Here is a 25533-nt window from a genome sequence, read left to right on the forward strand (position 1 = left end):
ACATAGGCCAATCAGCTAACCAGTATTTTCGCCCCTTCCCAAAATTACTTCAACGGAAGGTTTCCAAATGGATGTGCGGAAATATTTCAATTCTGATATAATTTTAGGATGATTTTGAATATTAGTCGCAAAATGGAGGTTGATTTAGGACTGCTCTTTGATAAACGTTCATAAAATCTCTTTCTCTGCCCACTGGACTCTAATTCAGTTAGAAGTTGCATTTAGACGTCACTTTTCAACTTTTTACAAACATAATAGTTTGTGAAAGATGTTAATCTGCAATCCTCGCCTTATGCTTTTCTCTTGTCCAGCCTTGTCAATTTTTTTATCGACACCATGTCCAAGTAATTCTCCAAAACGAAAAAAATCCAACAGATTCTCTTGATGAAGAGCCTTTTGCTTTCTAATTGCTAAACAATACTTCCCTCTCAACTGGAAACCCATGACTGCTCCTTCTATTTCAGAATAAATAAAGGAGATAATTTTTTTTATCAAAAAAATAAATAAGTTTTATAGTCAATGGCAACTCTTGATTATATTTGTTTCTTTTAATGGAAAACGTTAAATAGTATATACAAACAAGTTGAATAGCGATACATTTTCAGTACATGTGAAACCAAATCTTCCTTGTGTGACGGACAGTGCTGAAATAGCTCATTTGGGAGAGTGTCAGGTCAGGTCGAAGATGTGAAGGTCCGTGGTTCAGGCCTTGCATGTTCTTTAAAAGACCCTTAACCCCACACTGCTCCCAAGGTGCCATAGAATGGCAGCCCACAGCTCTGCAAAAGGGATGGGTTAAATACAGAGAGTTATTTTTTGTTGCTCTGTACTTGTAACAGTGTATTGCAATAAAAAAAAAAAAGGTAGAAAACAGTATTGGTGAAAAATGAGACTGCTATAACCAGCATGTACCATAGGCGTACCCCTTTGCTTTATAATAGGGCCCTTGCTGTTTGCATTAATAATTTCGGAATAATCTCTCTTTAATGTTGAAATGATCATATATGCTGATGACGCCGGGGTATATACTCCTGCTAAAACTGTTTTGGATGTTACCCAGAAGTTAACTGAAGAGATGGAAGGTTTCTACCTGGATAAAAAAATATCAATTAGCACTAAATGTCGACATAACATTTCATTTATCCAGTAAACAATGGATGAATGAAATCATGTCTTTTTTTAAGGTAGAAAAAAATTTGCCTCAAAGGACTGGAAATTTGAAACCATTTTATAGTAAATGGCGTGTATGAAAATACTTAATATGAACACATTTCAGTTCATGTTGATATAAAAAAAAACATTTATTTTGTGTATTTGTACAAATAAAACTAAGGCCTTAATTGGTATTAAAATGTCTTAAATCAGTCTTTCGTAGGTCTTAATTTTTAAAAGATCATAAATAGGATTATTTTTATAATTTATTTATTTTTGTAATCTAAATAAAACATTAAAATTGACCTTTTTTCTATATTTAAAAAAAAAATGGCTCGCCATTATTGGTTCCGTCCCGATAGCGGAACCAATAAAAGCGTTGTTGCGGCCGGGACATTTGGGAGATGCACCATTAACTTTTTGTCTGGAAAATATGAGCAAGTGTAAATGTAACGAAAATTGTCTCCAGCCAAGAGTTTTCTCCACGGCTAAAACCAGGGAACACACATGAGGCTCAGTGGATTTAGTGCAAGAAGTCATTCAAGCTCAGAACGATGGGAATTAAGGCAGTGGAGTCGCACATGCGAAGCACGAAACACAAAGCGTCAAAATGGAGTTACAGAGAAACAGGCGGTATTTCTCAGTTTAGTTCCACCCTTGTCTCTGCAACGCCTCCACTTATCACCAAATCAAACATACTAAGAAAACCATACAAAGAAAAATTTATTTGTTTTGTTTCCTGCTAAAACAAAGTTTGTGAATTCAGTTAAATAATTGTTAAAATATATCTGTCATTTGTGTGTTTTTAGCTTTCTTCCTGTATGGGAAGCTTTTCAAAATTTGAAACATTAGTTCAGTGGTTTATGTTAAAATAAACCTTTGGGTTAAGTTGTCGCAAGCAGGTTTTTCTTGTTTCTTGTGAATTTGGTCTTAAATTTTTATTTCTAGTGGCATTAAAAAGTCTTAAAAAGTCTTGAATTTAACTTTCCTTATGCTGTAGGAACCCTGATAAAATCTTACATCAGTGAAAGACAGCAGGAATAAAGACACCTATTATGAGCATAGGGTTATGGGTGTACCACAGTTCTACTTACTTTTGGGGCAGGCTTTGCTTTGGACTGAGGAAAGAAGTTGCATTTGTTTGTAAATGTGAGCCGCTAAAGCTAAAGTTTATATTGGGCTCAAAGAAAAGAGATTATTACCCGTCAAGCACATTTTGAAAGGAATTTAATTCAGAAAAAGTCAATCTAGAAATCAGGAATTTGAAATAAAAGATGAAAATATTAAATCTATTTAAAAAGTTTATATATTTTGAGAAAATAAAATCTGCAGGAAATAATTTACAAATAAAATGGAAAAAAATGTAAATATGAATAAACATTTTTGTTTTAAAGAGCTAAATCATACAAGACAGTAAGGTTACTCTTAAAAACAATTTTTGGATCAAAACACTTTTCAAAGTTAGGTTTTCACAATTACACTTTTTTTCAGACAAATTACAAAAAGGGTTATTCACTTCAGCAATAATGGAACAAAATTCACTCCGTAGTTATTCTGAAAAGCCCCAAAAAGCTGCAGATGAAAAACTTTAATATAGAGAAGAACATTCTAAACCATTTCCTTTAAAGCTCTAATAGCACCAAAATATGCTAAGCGTGAATTGCAGGTAATATTCAATTTAGTTTGAAACATGAATTACAGTCATTTGTATGAATGTCATAGAAGGAAATAATTTCTCTTTCATAAGAGTCTCAGAATTTTTGTCTGACGACAGCACTGCTTCTAAGTGTAGATTTAGATTTTCTATTTTTTTTTTTTTTTTACCACTTTAAGTTTCTCACTATTCCTCTTTTGTGCAGCTTGGAACAGCGTGAAATTCTCTCAGATCATCAGTCAAAACTATGTTGGAAAACAATCTGGTTCAAACTCCCTGGGAGCGTTTTGGCATCAAACATCCACCCGTCAAACCTGGTGTTTTTGTCACACACACAACTGACGATGGCTGATAGCTAAAAGAATAAACATCGGAGGATCCTCCAACTTCTCATATCTGTAGTGAAGGTTTGAGAAGACTAAACGGTGAAAAGGAAATGTGAAAGCAAGCGTAGGGTAACATGAAGCGCTTAGAGACTATTTGAAGAGAAAACAAATTGAATTTGCTGCCAAAGCTCCAGCTATTATCACTACATTACATACTCTAGTTTATATATTTAACATGGCATCAGTTTCATTAGATGCAGATACCTGCTTTTTACCCATCCAGTCCCTTATGTTCTATAGGAATAAGCGGATGAAATAAAATCCATATTGTAAATAAGGGGCAAAGCTGACGGAGGCCAAATTAATATTGCCAGAATCCAGCGAGTCACAGCGCAGGGTGGTGAAAAGCTAGCGAGTACAGAGCCAAATTTCAATTTTTCCCCAAAGCTCTGAGCTACACGGCTGCTGCAGCTTTGATCATAGTGGAATAATATGCTTTGATGCTTAGAATAAAAGATCTACCTTTTGATGTATCGGGGGAGGGGGGGTATTTTTTTCCTCCATTCGCCTCCCTGATCGTGTGTGTTTCCGTGAAACAGTTGGAGTCATCACTCTTTTCTCTCGGTGTCAGGGTGTTATGAAACCAAAGATCAGAACCAACGCCCCGGCTTGTGCGTGCCGGGCTGATAAATGCTCTGGTGTGTTTGTGATGTCTCTGTAAGCTGTAAAAAGTCGCCCCCCCCCCATCCTGCATTCTCCTTGACAACCGTTGGAGGATAACCAAAGTTTTGTCTGGGTCAAACTTCATTTCGGAGCAACACCTTCAGGTCTCCTTCAGAATGTATCAGCGCTCTGGGTTAGTGGGCCCCCAGACGATCCTATCTGATAAATTACAGTCAGCGCTACTACTGTGGCGCGCTCTGGATGCTACCACGTTGTGAATTCAGCTTTACAAGTGTGTCACAGATGTTGCACTGAATTACAGCCAATGATAAGGAAGTGAGTCAAACAGCATTTAGATGGTTTTTTGGATTCAAACCATGAGCCTCCTTTTTTTTTTGCTTTTTAGGGAAACAAACAGCTGATTATTTGTACATAAATGGGTAGTTTTAGTACCTTAGTGTGTTACAGATGTGACTGGTGCCAGTTAGTAGTTAATACTGGAAGTAATTAAACTAAATTAGAGGTTTTTAGTGCTCGGATAGAACCAACATCAAGGATTAAGTGTTGCTAATTGCTTTAACCAATAGTCAGAGGTGTCAAGTAACAAAGTTCAAATACTTCCTTACCTTACTTAAATAGAAACTTTGGCTGTCTATACTTTACTGCAGTAATTATTTTTAGACGACTTTTTAATTCTACTCCATATTTGTATTTTTTTGCAGTTATCTCTACTTTTTACTCCTTACATGTTAAAAAGAGACTTTAATTTAAGCTTAGTTTTGTTCTGGCCTGTTGATATTTAAAAAAAAAACAAGAAACATTAAAAAAAATGGATTTCATCCAGACAATTATTAGTTTATGGTTAGACTTGGTACTGCAAAAAAAATGAAATCTAAATAAGTATTTTTTTTCTTGAAATAAGTTAATTTTTTCTTTCATTAAATAGGTAAGAGAGATTCTTGGCCAATGGAGCAAGACAATTTAAATTTGAAATAAGAAAAAACAATTGCATTGTCCTATTTCAAGAGCATATTATCTAATTATCTTATTTTAAGAATAAAAATATTAATTCCATTAGCGAATCATCTTATTTAACTACTTTAAGTAGTTTTTGAAATGGTATTTTCACACGTTTACTTGAGTAAAAAGCTGAAGTTGAACTTCTACAAAAGTTTTTTAAACAGTAATGCTTAAGTAATAAACATTAACACTTGACACCTGCCAGTAGTAAGGAAATAAGATAAATAAATATGTATTTATTTATCTCCTGTCTAAAAACTTGGTGTGTCACAGCAGCCATTCTGGATTTTTTATGGAGTGAATATTGGTCCATTATTGTTGCTGTCATGATAGGTTTAAGCGATCTGACACACATGCAGAGAACCACATAGAGACCAAGGGAAAAAGGTTAACAGGTTTATTAAATGTAGATGAATAACAGAAGTTGGAACTGGAACTCAGTGGACTGGTGAACCGGAACTGGAAAGTCTGAAGGGGAGATCATAGGGTTCAGTTCAGGGACTGTAGGAAATTTGACTGAGGCTTGAATATTACTGGAGAGGGACCCACTTTTGAGGAGCTCTTGTCAATCCTTGAATCTAGCTTGTGGGGGTTAATCTGGAGAAGAGAGAACTGGTTGGAGGGTGGAGAGATAGACAAACATTGAGTAAAGGAGTAAAGGAGCGGGCTGTCAATTGGATTTCCGAGGAGGACTTGAATGGATCATGTGGAAGTTTTCCCCTGCTCAGTGTTTCTCAGTTAATCCTTCCAGGGGGAGAAGGTCCAGGTGTCCAGTTACTCAGGAAGGCTTCCTGCCAAATAGCAAAGACAAAAACTAAATAAGCCTCAGAGGAACAAAGCTTAGGTTAGACTCAGCTAATCTCAGCTTGGCTAGAATACCCAAAACTGGCAAACACTCTGGTGTCGAGGTAGCGACAGCCTACTGCCCAAATACTCCTCCAGTGGTCCAACGAGCCGCGGTGTGCAGGGAGGCTCAATGAGGACAGGGCACCACCTGGTGGTTGAGAGAGAAAAACACACAAATAACCCACAAAAACTGGATTCCTAACAGTTGCAGGCGAAGAACATGTTTTTCAAATGGAAATTTGAAAAAAAAAAAGAAATGAAACCCTCATTTCCCAAAAGTCCTCACCTACAGCCTGAGCCTCAATGGCGCAAACTTATTAAAGATCAAAAGAACCTTTGAGAAACAATGCAATATGATTGTTAAATTGCAAATGCTAAGAAAGCTTGTGAGTGTTAACTGGGGTTGGTTTCTGATGAACACTGGTAGGACTATCTTGAAGGCCACATACAAAACCTCTGCATTTGCGTGCCTGAGTTTGATCCAATTCAGAGTGGTATTCAATGCCATACTTAAAAAACTAGGTTTGCAAAAATAGTAGATATTTGCCACCTGACAGCTCGCCTTGCAATCTTGTTCACATGTTTGTCACCTGTATAGCTGAAATTCCCCAACAGATTTCGAAACAAAATCTCTACATTTGGAAGCCAAATATAGCTCTTTCTAGAACACATTAGATTAATTATGTCATGTCCATTTTAAAAGTGGAGAAAATTCGATTTTTTTTTTTAGTGGAAACTTGATGAATTTGTAGACTAAATAGCAAACTTTTATGGAGATTTTTGCATTATTTCCCCCTGACACTGGTCAATAGTTTTTTTTATAAATATATATACAGGTAATAATAAAGCGCACTGCTCTAAGCACTAGGCCAACAGTGGTTGCTTCTTAAACTGCTTCTTAAATCTTAACATTTAAAATAGCTTTAAGATTAGAATACTGCTAAAGTTCAAAGGAAAAAAAGTTATATTACATAAACCTGCTCTACGTGAAAAGAAAGTCTAATACCTGCTTAAAGGTTGCTATTTCCAAAAGGTTCTTGTAATCTCTTGAATGAGCCTCAACCCTAATCATCAAAAATGACAGAAATTATAACCGAAAATGACTTTAATTCTTTAACCTTCATTACTGAAATAACTGAAGTGAACTAATTTATTGAGATGATATTTATATCACAGCACTGGACCTAATGGGTAGAATATGAATTTGTAAGGTAAACAGAGATGTTAGCTGGAATATGAGACAGCATCATTAGGCCTGTTTGGCAGAGGCCGGTGATGTGAACATGCAGTCAAACTGACACACTGTGATTAATAAATGATAGCGCCCATACTTTGGATTAATAACAAGGAGATAGCTCTGCCAAGTACCGTGGAGCTTGAATCAATTACGCTGATAAAAGCTCTCCATTTTCAGTCGAATGACCCCCATCTTGAAAAACAACCAGAGGTGGGGAAGACGGGAGGGGAGGAGGTTTGGGTGTCTAGACATGCAGCTCTATGAGTCACGCAGCAGTCAGGACGAACAGAGGCCACTACAATGAAACCCCCTTGTCAAGTTTAATCTGTTTTTATAGCCAGATGCATTGCTGTTCCCTTTGGTAGATATTTGCCACCTTGAAACAAATAAGGGGTAAGAATTTCAGGCCACACATCATATTTTTTAAGATAAATAAATAATTAAAACATTTTTGTGCAAATGTCATCGGAGTTCAGCTTCATCATGTGATTCCAAAATCAAGCATCAGATTAAGTTGGCTTTGGTGCCACTTTAGGCTAATTATCACAGTTTCTTTGCCGTCTGGTGAAAATCAGACCTATAGATTCTATCATGTAGATTCTATATATTCTATTCTACCTATTCAAAATCAGATAACATTCGGAGCTGACTAGCTCCGCTGAGTCCGGATCTAACTGAATACAGATTAGTTTACTCATATTTGCAATCTGGTTATTTTCTTTGCTGTAATTCCTAAAAATAATAGTATATCCATCTAAAGAACATTAATCTCAGACATTCAGAACTGATAGTTTCTGTTGTTGTTTTATATTGTAATTATATGTAAATGTGTACATATTCAAAGAACAAAAAAATTCAAAATATGTTGTAAATTAAAGTCAAACGATGCCATTCATATGTCATTAAGAACATTTATCTGTTAGGGGTTTTTTGTTATATAATTGTCAGTAATATAATAGAACATGGTAGCTGGTTTGGAGTTCATCTGCCTGGCTGTGTGTTGACTGGACGGGGCCACCTGTAGAGCTGGCTTACAGTTGCCTTTTGTATCTCTGCTTCAGTCTCCCTAAACCCCAGTTGGCTTCGGCAGATGGCCGCTCACACTGTTAAAGGGAGTTTTTCCTGTCCACTATCGCTACAAGCATCCTTGGTGTGAGGGATTGCCTTTGAGTCAATGAGTCGATGCAATCAACTGGTTTTCCTTAGATAGGAAACTGAATAAAATAAACTGTAGAGCTTATAAATTTTTCCAAACTTAACCAGATATGAAACATAAAATTCTATCTCCATAATTCATAGACATTTATTTCTTTATTAGACATCCTGCAGACCTGTAGTTGGCTATACAAGGATCGTTGAGTAGTATGATGGTACTACTATCAACTAAGGAAGGGAAAAGTTTGCATGTTGCTAAAAAACGTTTTATTTCTCCGTTTTAATTTATAAATTACTTTAAGCTGTTTTGTGTGTGCTTCCTTTATCATTTTCTTTCTCTTGCTATCGAATTCAATTCTTAAAAAACTTTACTGAGTAAATGTATTTAAAGTTCAGAAGCTGACTGGTTAAAGGTTTTCAAAGGAAACCCAACCGCTTGCATTGAGCCAGTGAATTAAAAAATTCACTCCTCCTCAACAAGCATGCAACCCTGGAACCGATGCTTGTAATGTGGCATTGATTGCATCAAACCCTCATGCTAAGCATCCATGTAGAAATAGGTTAGGGTTCTCAAACTTGGAGTCCAGACCCCAGTTGGGTTAAGGGGATGATTTTTGGGACAGAAAATCACCTCAGAAAAATGTAATGTGAAAAATCAATGTAGCGTCTGACCGGACATTACAGTAGAAGGATGGCGAGCGGTTGGTCTCAAACAAAACCAGTTATTGTCTGCATTAACTAGGCTTCACCAGAACAACCACTACCCACCTGTCCACTAAGGCCATAGTATTTAAGAGAAAATTGAGCTGTGTTCTCCTGCTGTTAGGTGCCTTAGTTCCAGAGCCGAGCTCAGTCAGCCATTCCTGCTTTAATCTCCAGCTGATCCTGTACATCGCCTCACCTTCCCTTTGCTATCTGGATTATCCTTCCCTGAAGTGGAATAGTTTTGATTCCTGATCTAATGGACCTACCCCTGAAAGCGAATGTCCTCCAGACACACCTGAAGGAGGTGGTGGTACTCTCTGAACTGGTTGCACCAACACTGGTGGCCTTGCTTGCTTTTCCAAAGTAAAGAAAGCGTCTAACCCAGTGTTCTGTCAGATCAGCATACCCTGTCAGACCAGCATACCCATAGTCAAATGGCATGTGCAAGATGTCAGATTTGTGTTTATCCCTTTAGTATTGTACAAAAAATAGATTTTAAACTACCTCAATTGGCGTGTATCCCTTTAGTCGTTTACAAAAAAAAACAAAATAATTTAAGGCGAGATTGCCATACGCTTCAAAAAACACCAAAAAGTAAGTAATTCAAATTTTTTTCCTGTACTTGTCTAAAGTGATATGCGTCCGTTGAGGTAGTTTAAAGTTTCCAGGTCTGCCATGTTGAGGTGGAACCAGCAGGCAGCAGATTCTGTGATGCAGTGGAGCTTGTCCTTCAGCATGCAAATATCAGCACCTAAAAGTGGCAGTTTTGTTGCAGGAATTGTGTCCAGTGTGAATGCACCATATATGTTTATAAAAGGGGCCAGTCAGACGGCTATTCCATGATTTATAGAAATATACACAGCTTATACCATATGTTGTGATCAAATTTTAAACTAAAGAGTTTGTCACCGATACCTCACTATCTAATAATCTGATACATAGGACTGGGATAGCAATGATTTACATGAGAAATGCTAACCAAGCTTTTGAGAAGAACCTGATATTTATCCCTTTATCTATGTATGTATTGTTAAGATTTTTTTTTTTTGATCAAATTGTTAGAACTATCATTGATGATGTGTGAGTCTGTTAAACCCTTATAATACCGCCCTGTTGCGTAGTTGATCTAATTAGGACAGTTCCTTCTGTCAGGATAAAAGGTTTAGGGAATATAATGAGAGTGGTGTCCTTGATCCTGAGTAGTAGCCATTCAAAATTTCCCACTTTCCTTGATGGGCCCTTGGCTGGCGTTTGGCTGGTCCCCTACAATTCCTGTAATTCAGTGTAAGGGGGTCACTCAAGTGGCTGTAAGGTGGAAGAGAATTTGCTGGGAGTTGCGGGGGAGTCTGCTGCCATTCGGCCATCATTTGACTGGGAAGGGCCATTTTGAATTAACCTGACTCCGTCAGATGGATTTGCTCCGCATATCCATCTGGAAACCTTCCGTTGAAGTAATTTTGGGAAGGGGCGAAAATACTGGTTAGCTGATTGGCCTATGTTGGTGATAGATGGGCCAAATAAACCAATCAGATCAACGAAGCACATGACGTACTAACAGAGCGACGACAAAGAGGAGCCAATTGATAGATCAAACTCTTGCCGAAACCAGTCGGGAGAAGAGCAAAAATATCTTTTCCTCTGAGAAAAGCCTCCAGATCAGTGTTTTGCTCTTCTTTCAGTGAAGAAATACTCTGTAATTCCGATAAAACTTGCTCGATAGTCACGCTAACGCTAGTTTCATCGGCTGAAGCCGCCATGTTCTTTAGACTGAACTGTCGCGCTTCTCGTTGCGTCACACCTCAACCCGCCTCAAAGCCAGCGCTGATTGGACGTTTGTTTGGTGAACGGCTCCAAATTTTCTTTAACGGAGAGTCTCCAGACTGATCTGCGAGTGAAACCTTGAAAGCTCGCGAGATCAGGATGGTCTCACGAGGCTAATTTTGAATGGCTGCTCCGGTAAAAACTTAGTGTAATATTTTGATAAGGCTGGAGCCATGGATAGCTTGTCATCTGCAAACATTTATGATGTAACAATGTGATGATCTGGCAGACAGAGGATATGGAGTGGCGGCCTAGTGGTTAGGGCTTAGGCCTTGGAATCCATAGGTTGTGAGCTCAAAACCCCTGCTCCCTGTCCACCACACAGTGGCAGCCCACTGCTCTCCAAAGGGGATGGGTTAAATGTGGAGAGTTAATTTACCCATTGTGAGAACAATTTATTCATTATTATTTTTATAAAATGCTTCTTTAACTGTGATTTTGGGCCACTTCAGATGTGAGCCCGGTTGGTAAGCACTGCCTTCTGTAACTCTAAGAAACTTCTTTGGTCTGAGTAAGATCCCAATTTCTGTCAAAATCTGTTGTCATTTCTCATGGTTATTTAATACATTATGAAGTGTTATTTAAGGGATTTTCCTGGGTGATCTCTTCTCAGGAAAAGAACCGGGCAGAGAAGCTTTCCTTAACAAATTTCTGTCTTGTTCTAAAAAATCAGGGGTAGAAAACAACATTTAATGACTGGAATTTCCACTTTCTAAGCCTAATTAGCAGACTGCTCTCTCTGTTACTATTTAAGAAGACTTGATGTCACCAAAAATATGGATACCTCCAAACCCATTTATTGAGTCATCTTATCTGGTATGCCAGGTCCAACATTATGAAGAGTCAACAACAAAAAAGTGCTGTGAATGCAGAACATTTCATGTTTAAATTTAAACACTAGCACATAGTCTGACTTCCTTGCCCACACAGTAAAGTCTATTCCTGCTGTTGAGACGAGCTACACCTCTTTGATTATTGTTTGGACAGAAAGAAAGAGCTTGCCTCTCTTTGTTTTGCTCCACCAACTCTGCCTACATAAGAGAGAGTGCTACTCATAGCCGCACAGTAAGCCTCCACATTCAAACCATTTGTCGGAAGAGAGTTCTCTTCCTACAGAACAAATTACTCCTGCTATGTTTTTCTTTTTTTTTTATGTGCATCTGTCACCAAAAAGTGACTCTTTAAGAATCTGCATGTGTTCTTTCCGTGAATAAAATGTGTCCTGGTGTTCTGTTTCTGTTCCTCCAGAATGCAGATGACCTGTTGGTAGCCTCAGCAGAGTGTCCAAGTGATGATGAGGATTTGGAGGAGTGCGAGCCTGGAAATGGTGAGTCGGCTTGGGAAGTTCTGTCTCTATTGTTTTCTCTAAAGTAACCCGAACAAAGGAAAAAAAGTTCTCTCCACTTGCAAATGACACTTATCTAATCCCCCTGTATGCACCTCTGATTCCTCAAAACAGGTTACTTCTTTATTTTCTTATTTTTTGTCCTTTTGGGTGTTTAGAACAGCAGGTATTCAGCTGAATTTGTGCTTCTTCAATTTTTCAGCCTTGTGGTAATTTCTAACATTTACCCAGCTGTTGCGCCGATCTCCTGCATTTCCTTTAACAAGGACGAACATTTTCAACACGGAAGCACAGTTTGTTGTGTGCAGCATACAGCTGAGCCACTGTGTCTGAACAGCAGGTCAAGTAATGTTCTGACACCCCAACAGGAGGGGGAAGTAAAAGGCCATGTGTTTTACTCCCTGCCTTTATGCTTTGCAGCTCCATTGTACATGAAAACTGCCAAGGACCATGTTCACACAAAGAATCAGCATGCCTTAAACTACTCCCACTGCTACCATTAGGGCTTGGTAGCTGCAAGGGTCAGGAGGTGGAATGCATTTTTTTCTATTTTATGAACAAATCTAGACCGAGATTTTTTTTTTTCATTAGTACAGTCGGTAAAACAAGCTGTGTTTAGATACAACATATGTGCTGGACACACTGTTATGGTGCAAGTGTGCGAAAACTAAATTTTATTTGAATTAAATAAAAAAATTTAAAATCCAGAGAGTGAAAATGAACAATACCTCTCTGAATACAAACCACAACATGTAAACACAAACCAAACTGAAGCAGTGGCAGGAAATAAATGGTTTACATTGGAAATGTAGCCCTTTAATCTCACTTTAAGGCTAAATGCTGACCATTTTCACTTGTTCACATAAAAATACCTGCAACTATTTTACTTTTCGTGTAAACACATTCCTATCCAGTTAAAGGCAATAGACCTAATTTTATGAAAGACTTCTGACTGAAAAAAAAAAAAAGTTTGAAAATAAAGAAGATGGCAGAATTGCACTGTCGGTTGTTTTTTTTTTAACACCGCAGTGCTTTCTAGAATATACTGGGAATAAGGATTATGGCTATGTTGTGCTGTAAATAGCAGGAGATTACAGAACATATCAGTATGCTTGTGTGAAGAGAAACTGATCTGAAGCTGTGTTCAGGAACTGGAGAGCAACACTCTCCTGCGGTTTTCTCTGTAGGTGGTTAGGACCGAAATAGAGCCGCGGTTCCCCCTCTTATCGAAAGCAGAAATGAGAGTATTTCAGCGGATTCTATGCCCAACCTTAATCTCCTGTGGGGAAATGCAACTCTCTTTTTCCCACACACACACTTACCACACAGAGAGATAGTGGCAGACATGCTCACCTCTTCAGACAGACACTTCCCTCTCTCACTCTGTGGGTGTAAAGTTTTCTCCCTACCGACCCTCCTGAGAAATAAACACGCTTGCTTGCACGTATGCACACTTGCTTCGTATCGCGCCTCCCAGATGCTGAAACGCTTCCAGCATAGCAAGCCAGCCAGGTTGGATAAGCCTCTGTGAAAGCTGTGGACAAGAGCAGGAGAATCAACATTGTCCTCAACACATGTCCCCTACCATCCCTCCATCACTGCTCCACAAATACAGCCTTCCAGAGATAGGACTAACTCCCAGTGTAAACAATTATATGTGAGAAGGAGTGGGGGAATTATTAAGCTGCCTTTAGTAAGGACAAAAATGTTAAGCCCAGCACTGGAGTTTCTATTAAGCTGTGTCTGATATGACGGCTGGGAATTCATCAGGATCAATACAAATACTTTCTGCTTCCGGAGTGCTCTTTGTGCTTTACAGATGGGTCTTCCTGAAGCTGCTGTATAAAGGTTCGGTACTTAGCAAACATATTCATTCCTCTTGAAATCTTTCACATTTTGACATTTTAGAAAACAAAGCGAAGGGAATCAATGTGGTAGACCAAGCAAAGCAGATTTTATTTCTGGATAAAGGAGCATGGATATAGATAAATATCCATCTATGGGGCTGGTGCTTTTCTCCTGGACAGGTCACCAGTCTGTCATAAGGCAACACAGAGACACTCAGTCATGCACACACAAACTCACACCAGAGATCAATTTAGAGATGCAACTTAACCAAAACTCTGGACTCTGGGAGGAAACCAGAGAACCCAGAGAGAAGTCACACATGCATTAAGAGACCATGCAAAGGATTCAAACTCAGGATTTTCTTGCGGCACGGTAACGGCACTACAAATAACGCCACCATGCAGAAAACAAAATAATTTGCCATGCATGTCTAATTTTCTTTTGGCTATGCTATTATGGGCCATTTTGGAGTCCATTACATAAAAATACCTCACTATAGGGTGTTAGTAATAGTACATATTGATTGTCATACTGTAACTGGTGGAGGATAATCATGGCTGCAACCTAAAGTCTTGTGGCATTTGCACATTCACAAACACATGAGAATCCATCTTGTACCACTCCAGCCTCAGGTGTCCCTGGCCTACTCACAATGAGTTAGCCCGTGACAGTGCAGTATTATAGTTTATATATAGAGATGATAAGCAAGGAGTCGCAACCCCAACAACCAAACCAAAATAAACATGGCAGCACGGAAAGACATAGCTGCTGCTGCTATCACATCTGTTTTCTCGGAATTCATTATTTTCATCTCTAAAGTTGGAACGGCAATACAGTAGCATAATCATGTAATTTTTGTGGTTTTGGCAAAGACCAAGGTAGATGGTTGGGCACCGGGTGCTGCTTCGTTCATTTAGCTCAGAAGCTTCTGCTGAAAACAGATTCGATCGGAGCAGTAGCAGATTGATCATATCTTGAACTAAACCGGAGTGCTACAGTACATAGCCATATGGCTTGCAGGGTTAGTTGATATAGCAAGCCATGATATAATTCTTTTTAAGGAGTAATACTTGCAAAACACAGGGCTTGTAACTATGTTTGCAAGTGAGTCCGCAGTCTCTGATGCAATTTCTTTAAACCATATATCTGACTAGATTAACCTGCGCGATTAGATATGCATGTGCTAGAGCAGAGGTCGCGGATTAGCGGACCGCAGTCCGGATCCGGACCCACCTGCTCAATAATCCGGACCCTACCTGATTTCAAACATTTGTAAATTACCGTATGTTGTCTGACGGCAGTGTCTAATTTCACTTGCGGCACTTCTCCTGTTTGTACAGTAAAGCCCTCTGGGACCAGGATGCATGTGATGCCAATTAGCCAATGAGCTGTTTCAGTCAGGGCTGTTGCCGCTAGCTACTTTTAGACACAGCAGGCAAAGAAGAAGGAAAGAAGAAGAAGATGAGAAAAAGTGAAAGAAAGTGTGAACTGCAGGAAGAACTGCGGTCAACTGGTGAAAGAAAAGTGAAATGGCGTGCTCAAAGATGACCCTGCACATTTTGAGTATGTTTGGCTCAACCTGCTGCTGTGAAGCAGAATTCTCTACCATGAAGAGAATCAAAAATACATATCCAGGCTCAAAATGAGCAGCTTGATATAGGCTTCAGAATGGCTTTGTCTCCATTCAAACCCAGGTTTAAAGCCTTGCAGGGCAGCCTGAAGCGCACTTCTGTCATTAAGCCATAAAAAGGAAAGAAAGAAAATAAATGGTCAGTTCAGGTGTTTTATGAAATATGTGAATCTGTAACGTACAGGAAATTGGACCCAGGAAACAACTCAGACAGGTCAGAGGAATGCAACAGATTTTATTTATCACTGTGTGGCACAGGGAGCGTGCAGGCGGCTCTTAGTCAGGAAATCCCCTGCTACTGGGTCTCAGAGTGGGCGGTTGGCTCCATGTTGGGTCCTGGGCAGGAGTCCATAAGAGGAAGGGGCTTGTGGAAGCAGTGGCAGTTGAGTGGTGGATGGTTTGCTGAGAACTGAGGCCAATGAGCTCCAGAGAAAGTCTGTTTACTGATTCCAGTGATCGGGTCCGAGCAAAGGTACAGAGGGGCAATCCAGAAGATAGGTCCAGGTCCGATCCAGGGTCCGTTAACTGGCAGTTTCAGATAAGCAGAAGGGTTAGGCAGACTCGGTTACTCACTGACTGAGTGGGGTTCCGGCTCACAGGCAGGCAATCCAAGGCAGAACTGATGCAGGGGTCCAGAGGCAGATCTGGTTTGGATTCAGGGCAGGCAGACAGAATCAGATAAGGGATCAGGCAGGCTCGGTGAAAAAAGGCAGAAAACAGGTCAGGCAACAGGTAGGCAGGCAAAAGATTGAAATGCTGGAAGGTACTCAACGGTTGGTTTGAGACGATCTGGTACTGGGAACAGATCCAAAAGAGGTATAGATGGAGGTGAAACCAATTAGTGATAACAGCAGGCAGGGTGGAGTGAGCAGGTGTTAAAATGTATTTTTATTTAAAAAGTCAGTGTATAACATGGATGCATAAAAAACAAATCTTATTTCAGTGTTAAATTATGTTTGAAGTAACAGATTATAATTAAAAATGTCTCCGGACCTTTACTGGTTGTTGATTTTCTTTATTCTGACCCCACTGATTTTCAATTGTGACCTCTGTGCTAGAGTACACCTGGAATTCCGAGATCATGCAATAACAGACAACTTTATAAACAAAGTCAGTCTGTGATGAAACAAAAATGCACTTGCTGTTTAATTAAGCTCAAGTAAGATCAATATTTCAACTTCCTGACCAGAGATGGCATAATGTTTCCATCATGATTTAATAATTTTGGTTTGTATTTACCTCAAATACAGATGGGTTCTACTTTGAACACAAATGGTTGAACTCTTGGGTAGAGAACTTGTCCAAGTAGTTCTTCTTGGATTAAAGTGTTTTGTTGTGCTGATTTGTGAAATCCATTTTAAACTGCTGCATAAGTCCAAACAAAGAAGATCTATAATCAATCTTTGTCGGACCATCAGATTTACAGTCATGAGTGGTCTGCATAGCACCATTTACTACAATGTGTTCCAATTGCTACGGATCATATGTCCAGATTTCTTTTGCCAGACTGTATACTGAAACAAATCATGTGTTTTGGGAGTTTAATTAGTTGTCAACCAAAAATAACTAGAAAGTGTAAGTTCTCAGTCATCCAGTTCGTGGCAACAACAAAGCATGCTTAAACTGGAGGCAGTTTAAGCATGCTTTGTAACACCTATCCAGAACTCTTTGTCAATTTTGCTGTGAGCTGACAGAATTGACAAAGACTACTGGATAGGTGTTGAAACTTCTTCAGCTGAGCAAAAGTTTGGTTGCCTCCAATCTAAGCATATTTTATAGTTGACAATTACTTCAATTTGATATGGGTCTCTAATGGTAGCGTGAGGACAAATAAATGATTTGGTGACAAATAGGTGACTTTGGCTCTTTTAGGCTCATTGAAGACCAGATTCTGGACTATTTGTAGAAGCAGAAGACAAGGCAGGATATCACCAAATACTGCACTAGAGGCTGGGTGGCATATACGGTTAGGAATGGCCTTATTGAAAGGAAAGGAGTTTGTTGAGATTCTTATCACGTTGTGTTGCACTCAAGAAAGAACGGGGAAAAAAAGGAGGGGGGAGTGAAACACAGACCAGTGAGAGCTTATGAGAGAGAGAAAGGGAACAGGATAAAAAAAGAGCATGCGGAGTAGAATTCCCAAGAACAAATCCTGCATTCCCACCAGGCTAATTAAACTTTGACTGTAAGCAAAATTTAACTACACCAACCAATTAGAGCTTTGGTTTGAATCTGCCCTCGGTGGTAATGAGCCTATGTCAGAGGAGCAAGAAGACCAATGGGAAGAACTCTGTTATAAAAAAAAAAAGTAAAATACAGCTGTAATGCAGCACACATTTAGAAAAGGTCTATTCAGCCAACAAGTTTTGCTCATTAAGTCTTTAATACCATCTACATATTTCACTTTATGCCTGTGCTCTACCTAAGCATGACCTTTTCACTTGCCAGCCTCAAGCTACTTATCAGTCCTAAGATGTTGTAGGTGCTATATCAGTTTAACTCCGACAAAATCAGAGCTTTGAGGGGGCTCCTCAATAATTCATCAGATGACATGCCATAGAGACAACCTGCAAATGCTCTTTTTAGGTCGAGGGGTGAGTGTACGAGATAAGGTTGATAAATGAGAGCTGACCCAGGACGCTGAGCCCTCAAGTCCAGTGTGATCCTGCTCAATGAGTTCTCCTGTCAGTTATTTCTTACTGCGATACTTCATTGATCTCCCTTGGATAGTAAATTGCCTTAGGTTTTTATATGCAGGTTTCCCAAGTTAGCTGTTTGGCAATGTACATCGCCAAGCAGATAAACCCTGAATAGCAAAGTTCATAAATGTGCCTCCTTCACAGACATCAAATCCAAACCCTGATGCAGCTGCACAGGATATATTTAGAGACAATCTTTCAATTTCTCTGTTTTCTCATAAAACAATGAAAAAATCAGATTATTGTACAGTAGCAGCCATTCAAAATGACCCTCCCAAGTCAAATGCCAGCCCGCTTCCCTGCAACTCCCAGCAGAATCCCCTGCAACGTCCAGCCACTGGAGTGACCCCCTCCTACTCCTCTGACTCCTCCCTTTAACTAAATTAAAGGGTCTGACCAGGAGATGACGCTTCTCTTTAGATCTTAATGTCCATAAATCATAACAGAAAGAATATTTAGTACAAAGATTGATGTTTAAAAAGGAACTGAATGACTAATACTGTAGCAGAAAACACCTCTAACAATATGTCACAGTAGAGATGTGTGATTGAAAGGATACAAGTTGCCTGATTTTCTTCATTTAATTTTGATTTGGACATGTTTTCCAGATTTATCCTGCTGGGGAACTTTGCTCTGCATCGTCAGAGAACCAAAGCCAGTTGCCACTAAAACAAACAGTCTGTTTTTTACTTTTTAAAATAAATTCCTTTACATCATCAAAAAAACAAATTAGGGCTAAAATGCTATGTTTCTGGTTTTCCTACCCTTAATATCAAATGTCTCCTTGTGGTGTATTTATAAGTCACAAGGGACATCATTTGCAAGGTTCAGACATATTAATGGGACACCTTTAAAAAAGGCAAGCGATGTCTTATCAATTTAAGTGACAAGGTCACAGTGCTAATATGCTAATTTAGCCTGTCTATTCCTGTAATGGAGTGCTGCAGAGGAATACTTCATTCATTTTATATCTGGGTTTCTATTAATTCTATTAATTTGAAAATGGATTTCATTCATTTTCTTTCCAGGGTGGAGTTATCACCAAGTTATCAGTTATCCCCACTAAATATTATAGCTGGATATATTTTTATCCTTCCTAACACATATGAAATACCTAGTGAAAACTCTGGTTTTAGATGTTAACGTTGAAGAATCGATAGTGCACTGTTCGAAATATGATTTTTGTTGTTATTTTATCTATTTAGGCCCGAGCAGCAAAGCGCTGCGAAGGCCTATTGTATTTGAAAGTTTCTTTTTCTTCTTATTATTTTTTTTATTTTCTCACTTTGAACACATTTTACGGGGACTTCGCATATTAAAAAACTCACAAAACGTGGGAGTAAATTGTCCCCCGCGTGAAATAGCCGGTCTATAATGGAATCCAAAATGGCCGCCCCCAAATTACGCCACAGCACCCCCTAACGTGGGTTGGGGGAAACTGTAAGTCACAGAGATTTGAAATTTGGCACAAAGGTAGATTTCCTGAAATTATGAAAAAAAGTCTCTTGGAGGTATGCCCTAAAACCCACAGGAAGTCGGCCATTTTGGGTCAAAGTGCGATATTTGGCCATTTTTCATTTTAGCTCATGTCGAACTTTAATTGTATTTCTTTTCATTTTATTTTATACTTTAAAATGCAAAAAGTTTCCACATAACTGCCTGTCTGATAACATTTCAATCAGAACACACCAGCCAACATTACCTGGTACTTAAGTAGCCATCTTAAAAAGTACTTTTTTAATCTTACTGGACTAATTTGTTCGATTACTACTTTCTACTTTTACTTGAGTAAAACCTTTTGGTACTCTACGGACCGCTGAGCAAACATAATCATATGTTCCAGGGTCAGAATGGAGTTTTAAACCTAATCTGCATAATTTAAAGTGTAACTCATCCTGTATGAAAACATAGCTCCACCCATGGGTGATTCTAGACAGGGGCCAACGGGGGCCAGTGCCCCTGTGGATCATGTCCTGGCTCCAGTTATGGCTTTTTCTACTGAAGTAATAATAATCAAAGAAGTTCTAATGATGATATGCGCTGGAACAGACATGGTTACTGATAGCACTTCTGGATACATTTCATTTTTTTCTTTACAAATTTTGTTTTACTAATTACTTAAAAAAAAAAATAAGGGGATAGCTTGAGTGGTATTGAGATAGGATCCCAGTTTCCATCTGCAAATTTATTTATTTTTTTTTCAAAAAAAATATTGCTCTAATTTTTACAGCTGAATTTAACAGTTTTTCTTGCGTTCTAATTCAAATTTAGAGAAAACAGTCATTTTAACATAAATTAAGTAAAAAATATGTAAAATTCCTAATTTTGTTAATTTATTAATCTAATAAGAAATATATTTTTTATTAAATCTAATGGAATTGAAATTTCACTTCATGCAGCTTTCTTAATATATTTGAATCCCTTGTTTTTTTTATTTCATGCTTTTCTGTGCTCCCATGAAATCACGCTGCCCCCCCTGGCCCCCTGGTACATTTGGTCTAGATCCGCCACTGGCTCCACCTCTTGACAAGTTTTGAAAAATCAACTTCAGTACGGTACCTTTTTTTGTACTTCAATCGGGAAGTATTAGAGGGACTATAATCTGCATCACATTTTAAAAAATGGAGCCAACCTCTCAAGCGCCCCCTAACATCCTCACGCTCTTATATGTGTAATGCTGTTTTTTATCCGCAAAGATCCTACTGTGTCACAATAATGCACTTACAGTAGGTACCAAAACATAGTACCCTTTGGTTTTACATGAGTAGGTAGTTGATAGTAGCAATGGAAATTGGTCGGCTACAATAAAAGAGCAGAATTCAATACCCATCCCTTGTCACGGTTATGGCTGAACTAAAACAGCTTGAGACAAAATATTACCAAACTAAAATAAAAATATCTTATGAAAAACTTTGGGAGGATGCAATTGGTAAAAAAAAAAAATTCATTTTGTAAACCTCAATCTAAAAAAGATAACATTTCAAAAAAACATTTAAAATTTTAAAATCTTGATTTCCGTCCAAAATTTCAGTGCTGCTGGATTTCCGTGACAATTAAATACATCTGCTCCATCAGGTAGATTCAGACATGTTCACAAGTCATTTTTTGCAAGTCCAAGTCAAATCTCAAGTCTTGAGAAGGCCTTTCACAATTATCAATCATTCACACAATAAATTCTAATCACTTGATTAATAATTTGCGTGCTTGCTTGTTTCTGCTTGTGTTTTCATCTGCTTCACTGAGACGGTATAGCTTAAAGGTCGCTATTATATCTATGGAATGATCATTATCTTGAACTGCTAAATGAAAAATACAATTAAAAAAAGCACACACGCACAATTTATTCCAGTTAAATTTTGCATCTTTATTTTTTTTCTTTCAAAAACAACAATTTTCTTAAAGTATTTACCTGACATTTGTGGTTNTAGGCAGACTCGGTTACTCACTGACTGAGTGGGGTTCTGGCTCACAGGCAGGCAATCCAAGGCAGAACTGATGCAGGGGTCCACAGGCAGATCTGGTTTGGATTCAGGGCAGGCAGACAGAATCAGATAAGGGATCAGGCAGGCTCGGTGAAAAAAGGCAGAAAACAGGTCAGGCAACAGGTAGGGAGGCAAAAGATTGAAATGCTGGAAGGTACTCAACGGTTGGTTTGAGACGATCTGGTACTGGGAACAGATCCAAAAGAGGTATAGATGGAGGTGAAACCAATTAGTGATAACAGCAGGCAGGGTGGAGTGAGCAGGTGTTAAAATGTATTTTTATTTCAAAAGTCAGTGTATAACATGGATGCATAAAAACCAAATTTTATTTCAGTGTTAAATTCTGTTTGAAGTAACAGATTATACTTAAAAATGTCTCCGGACCTTTACTGGTTGTTGATTTTCTTTATTCTGACCCCACTGATTTTCAATTGTGACCTCTGTGCTAGAGTACACCTGGAATCCCGAGATCATGCAATAACAGACAACTTTATAAACAAAGTCAGTCTGTGATGAAACAAAAATGCACTTGCTGTTTAATTAAGCTCAAGTAAGATCAATATTTCAACTTCCTGACCAGAGATGGCATAATGTTTCCATCATGATTTGATCATTTTGGTTCGTATTTACCCCAAATACAGATGGGTTCTACTTTGAACACAAATGGTTGAACTCTTGGGTAGAGAACTTGTCCAAGTAGTTCTTCTTGGATTAAAGTGTTTTGTTGTGCTGATTTGTGAAATCCATTTTAAACTGCTGCATAAGTCCAAACAAAGAAGATCTATAATCAATCTTTGTCGGACCATCAGATTTACAGTCATGAGTGGTCTGCATAGCACCATTTACTACAATGTGTTCCAATTGCTACGGATCATATGTCCAGATTTCTTTTGCCAGACTGTATACTGAAACAAATCATGTGTTTTGGGAGTTTAATTAGTTGTCAACCAAAAATGACTACAAAGTGTAAGTTCTCAGTCATCCAGTTCGTGGCAACAACAAAGCATGCTTAAACTGGAGGCAGTTTAAGCATGCTTTGTAACACCTATCCAGAACTCTTTGTCAATTTTGCTGTGAGCTGACAGAATTGACAAAGACTACTGGATAGGTGTTGAAACTTCTTCAGCTGAGCAAAAGTTTGGTTGCCTCCAATCTAAGCATATTTTATAGTTGACAATTACTTCAATTTGATATGGGTCTCTAATGGTAGCGTGAGGACAAATAAATGATTTGGTGACAAATAGGTGACTTTGGCTCTTTTAGGCTCATTGAAGACCAGATTCTGGACTATTTGTAGAAGCAGAAGACAAGGCAGGATATCACCAAATACTGCACTAGAGGCTGGGTGGCATATACGGTTAGGAATGGCCTTATTGAAAGGAAAGGAGTTTGTTGAGATTCTTATCACGTTGTGTTGCACTCAAGAAAGAACGGGGAAAAAAAGGAGGGGGGAGTGAAACACAGACCAGTGAGAGCTTATGAGAGAGAGAAAGGGAACAGGATAAAAAAAGAGCATGCGGAGTAGAATTCCCAAGAACAAATCCTGCATTCCCACCAGGCTAATTAAACTTTGACTGTAAGCAAAATTTAACTACACCAACCAATTAGAGCTTTGGTTTGAATCTGCCCTCGGTGGTAATGAGCCTATGTCAGAGGAGCAAGAAGACCAATGGGAAGAACTCTGTTATAAAAAAAAAAAGTAAAATACAGCTGTAATGCAGCACACATTTAGAAAAGGTCTATTCAGCCAACAAGTTTTGCTCATTAAGTCTTTAATACCATCTACATATTTCACTTTATGCCTGTGCTCTACCTAAGCATGACCTTTTCACTTGCCAGCCTCAAGCTACTTATCAGTCCTAAGATGTTGTAGGTGCTATATCAGTTTAACTCCGACAAAATCAGAGCTTTGAGGGGGCTCCTCAATAATTCATCAGATGACATGCCATAGAGACAACCTGCAAATGCTCTTTTTAGGTCGAGGGGTGAGTGTACGAGATAAGGTTGATAAATGAGAGCTGACCCAGGACGCTGAGCCCTCAAGTCCAGTGTGATCCTGCTCAATGAGTTCTCCTGTCAGTTATTTCTTACTGCGATACTTCATTGATCTCCCTTGGATAGTAAATTGCCTTAGGTTTTTATATGCAGGTTTCCCAAGTTAGCTGTTTGGCAATGTACATCGCCAAGCAGATAAACCCTGAATAGCAAAGTTCATAAATGTGCCTCCTTCACAGACATGAAATCCAAATCCTGATGCAGCTGCTCAGGATATATTTGGAGACAGTCTTTCAATTTCTCTGTTTTCTCATAAAACAATCAAAAAATCAGATTATTGTACAGTAGCAGCCATTCAAAATGACCCTCCCAAGTCAAATGCCAGCTGAATGGCAGCCCGCTTCCCTGCAACTCCCAGCAGAATCCCCTGCAACGTCCAGCCACTGGAGTGACCCCCTCCTACTCCTCTGACTCCTCCCTTTAACTAAATTAAAGGGTCTGACCAGGAGATGACGCTTCTCTTTAGATCTTAATGTCCATAAATCATAACAGAAAGAATATTTAGTACAAAGATTGATGTTTAAAAATGAACTGAATGACTACTACTGTAGCAGAAAACACCTCTAACAATATGTCACAGTAGAGATGTGTGATTGAAAGGATACAAGTTGCATGATTTTCTTCATTTAATTTTGATTTGGACATGTTTTCCAGATTTATCCTGCTGGGGAACTTTGCTCTGCATCGTCAGAGAACCAAAGCCAGTTGCCACTAAAACAAACAGTCTGTTTTTTACTTTTTAAAATAAATTCCTTTACATCATCAAAAAAACAAATTAGGGCTAAAATGCTATGTTTCTGGTTTTCCTACCCTTAATATCAAATGTCTCCTTGTGGTGTATTTATAAGTCACAAGGGACATCATTTGCAAGGTTCAGACATATTAATGGGACACCTTTAAAAAAGGCAAGCGATGTCTTATCAATTTAAGTGACAAGGTCACAGTGCTAATATGCTAATTTAGCCTGTCTATTCCTGTAATGGAGTGCTGCAGAGGAATACTTCATTTTATATCTGGGTTTCTATTAATTCTATTAATTTGAAAATGGATTTCATTCATTTTCTTTCCAGGGTGGAGTTATCACCAAGTTATCAGTTATCCCCACTAAATATTATAGCTGGATATATTTTTATCCTTCCTAACACATATGAAATACCTAGTGAAAACTCTGGTTTTAGATGTTAACGTTGAAGTATCGATAGTGCTCTGCTCGGAATTTGATTTTTGTAATTATTTTATCTATTTAGGCCCGAGCAGCAAAGCGCTGCGAAGGCCTATTGTATTTGAAAGTTTCTTTTTCTTCTTATTATTTTTTTTATTTTCTCACTTTGAACACATTTTACGGGGACTTCGCATATTAAAAAACTCACAAAACGTGGGAGTAAATTGTCCCCCGCGTGAAATAGCCGGTCTATAATGGAATCCAAAATGGCCGCCCCCAAATTACGCCACAGCACCCCCTAACGTGGGTTGGGGGAAACTGTAAGTCACAGAGATTTGAAATTTGGCACAAAGGTAGATTTCCTGAAATTATGAAAAAAAGTCTCTTGGAGGTATGCCCTAAAACCCACAGGAAGTCGGCCATTTTGGGTCAAAGTGCGATATTTGGCCATTTTTCATTTTAGCTCATGTCGAACTTTAATTGTATTTCTTTTCATTTTATTTTATACTTTAAAATGCAAAAAGTTTCCACATAACTGCCTGTCTGATAACATTTCAATCAGAACACACCAGCCAACATTACCTGGTACTTAAGTAGCCATCTTAAAAAGTACTTTTTTAATCTTACTGGACTAATTTGTTCGATTACTACTTTCTACTTTTACTTGAGTAAAACCTTTTGGTACTCTACGGACCGCTGAGCAAACATAATCATATGTTCCAGGGTCAGAATG

At 38.5% G+C, this 25533-nt stretch overlaps 1 protein-coding gene across 1 annotated transcript in view; it reads left to right on the forward strand.

The window, feature by feature from the left end:
- LOC107082797 (neurexin-1-like) overlaps positions 1-25533 on the forward strand; it is a 1206010-nt gene that overhangs the window by 1170282 nt on the left and 10195 nt on the right. Inside the window, exons 21-22 of the mRNA XM_015371662.1 lie at positions 11032-11042; positions 11828-11906. Coding sequence (XP_015227148.1) covers positions 11032-11042; positions 11828-11906 — 90 coding nt within the window. The remainder of the gene's footprint in view (positions 1-11031; positions 11043-11827; positions 11907-25533) is intronic.

This window comes from Cyprinodon variegatus, unplaced genomic scaffold, assembly GCF_000732505.1.
Source record: "Cyprinodon variegatus isolate N-32 unplaced genomic scaffold, C_variegatus-1.0 Scaffold62, whole genome shotgun sequence".
NCBI lineage: Eukaryota > Metazoa > Chordata > Actinopteri > Cyprinodontiformes > Cyprinodontidae > Cyprinodon > Cyprinodon variegatus.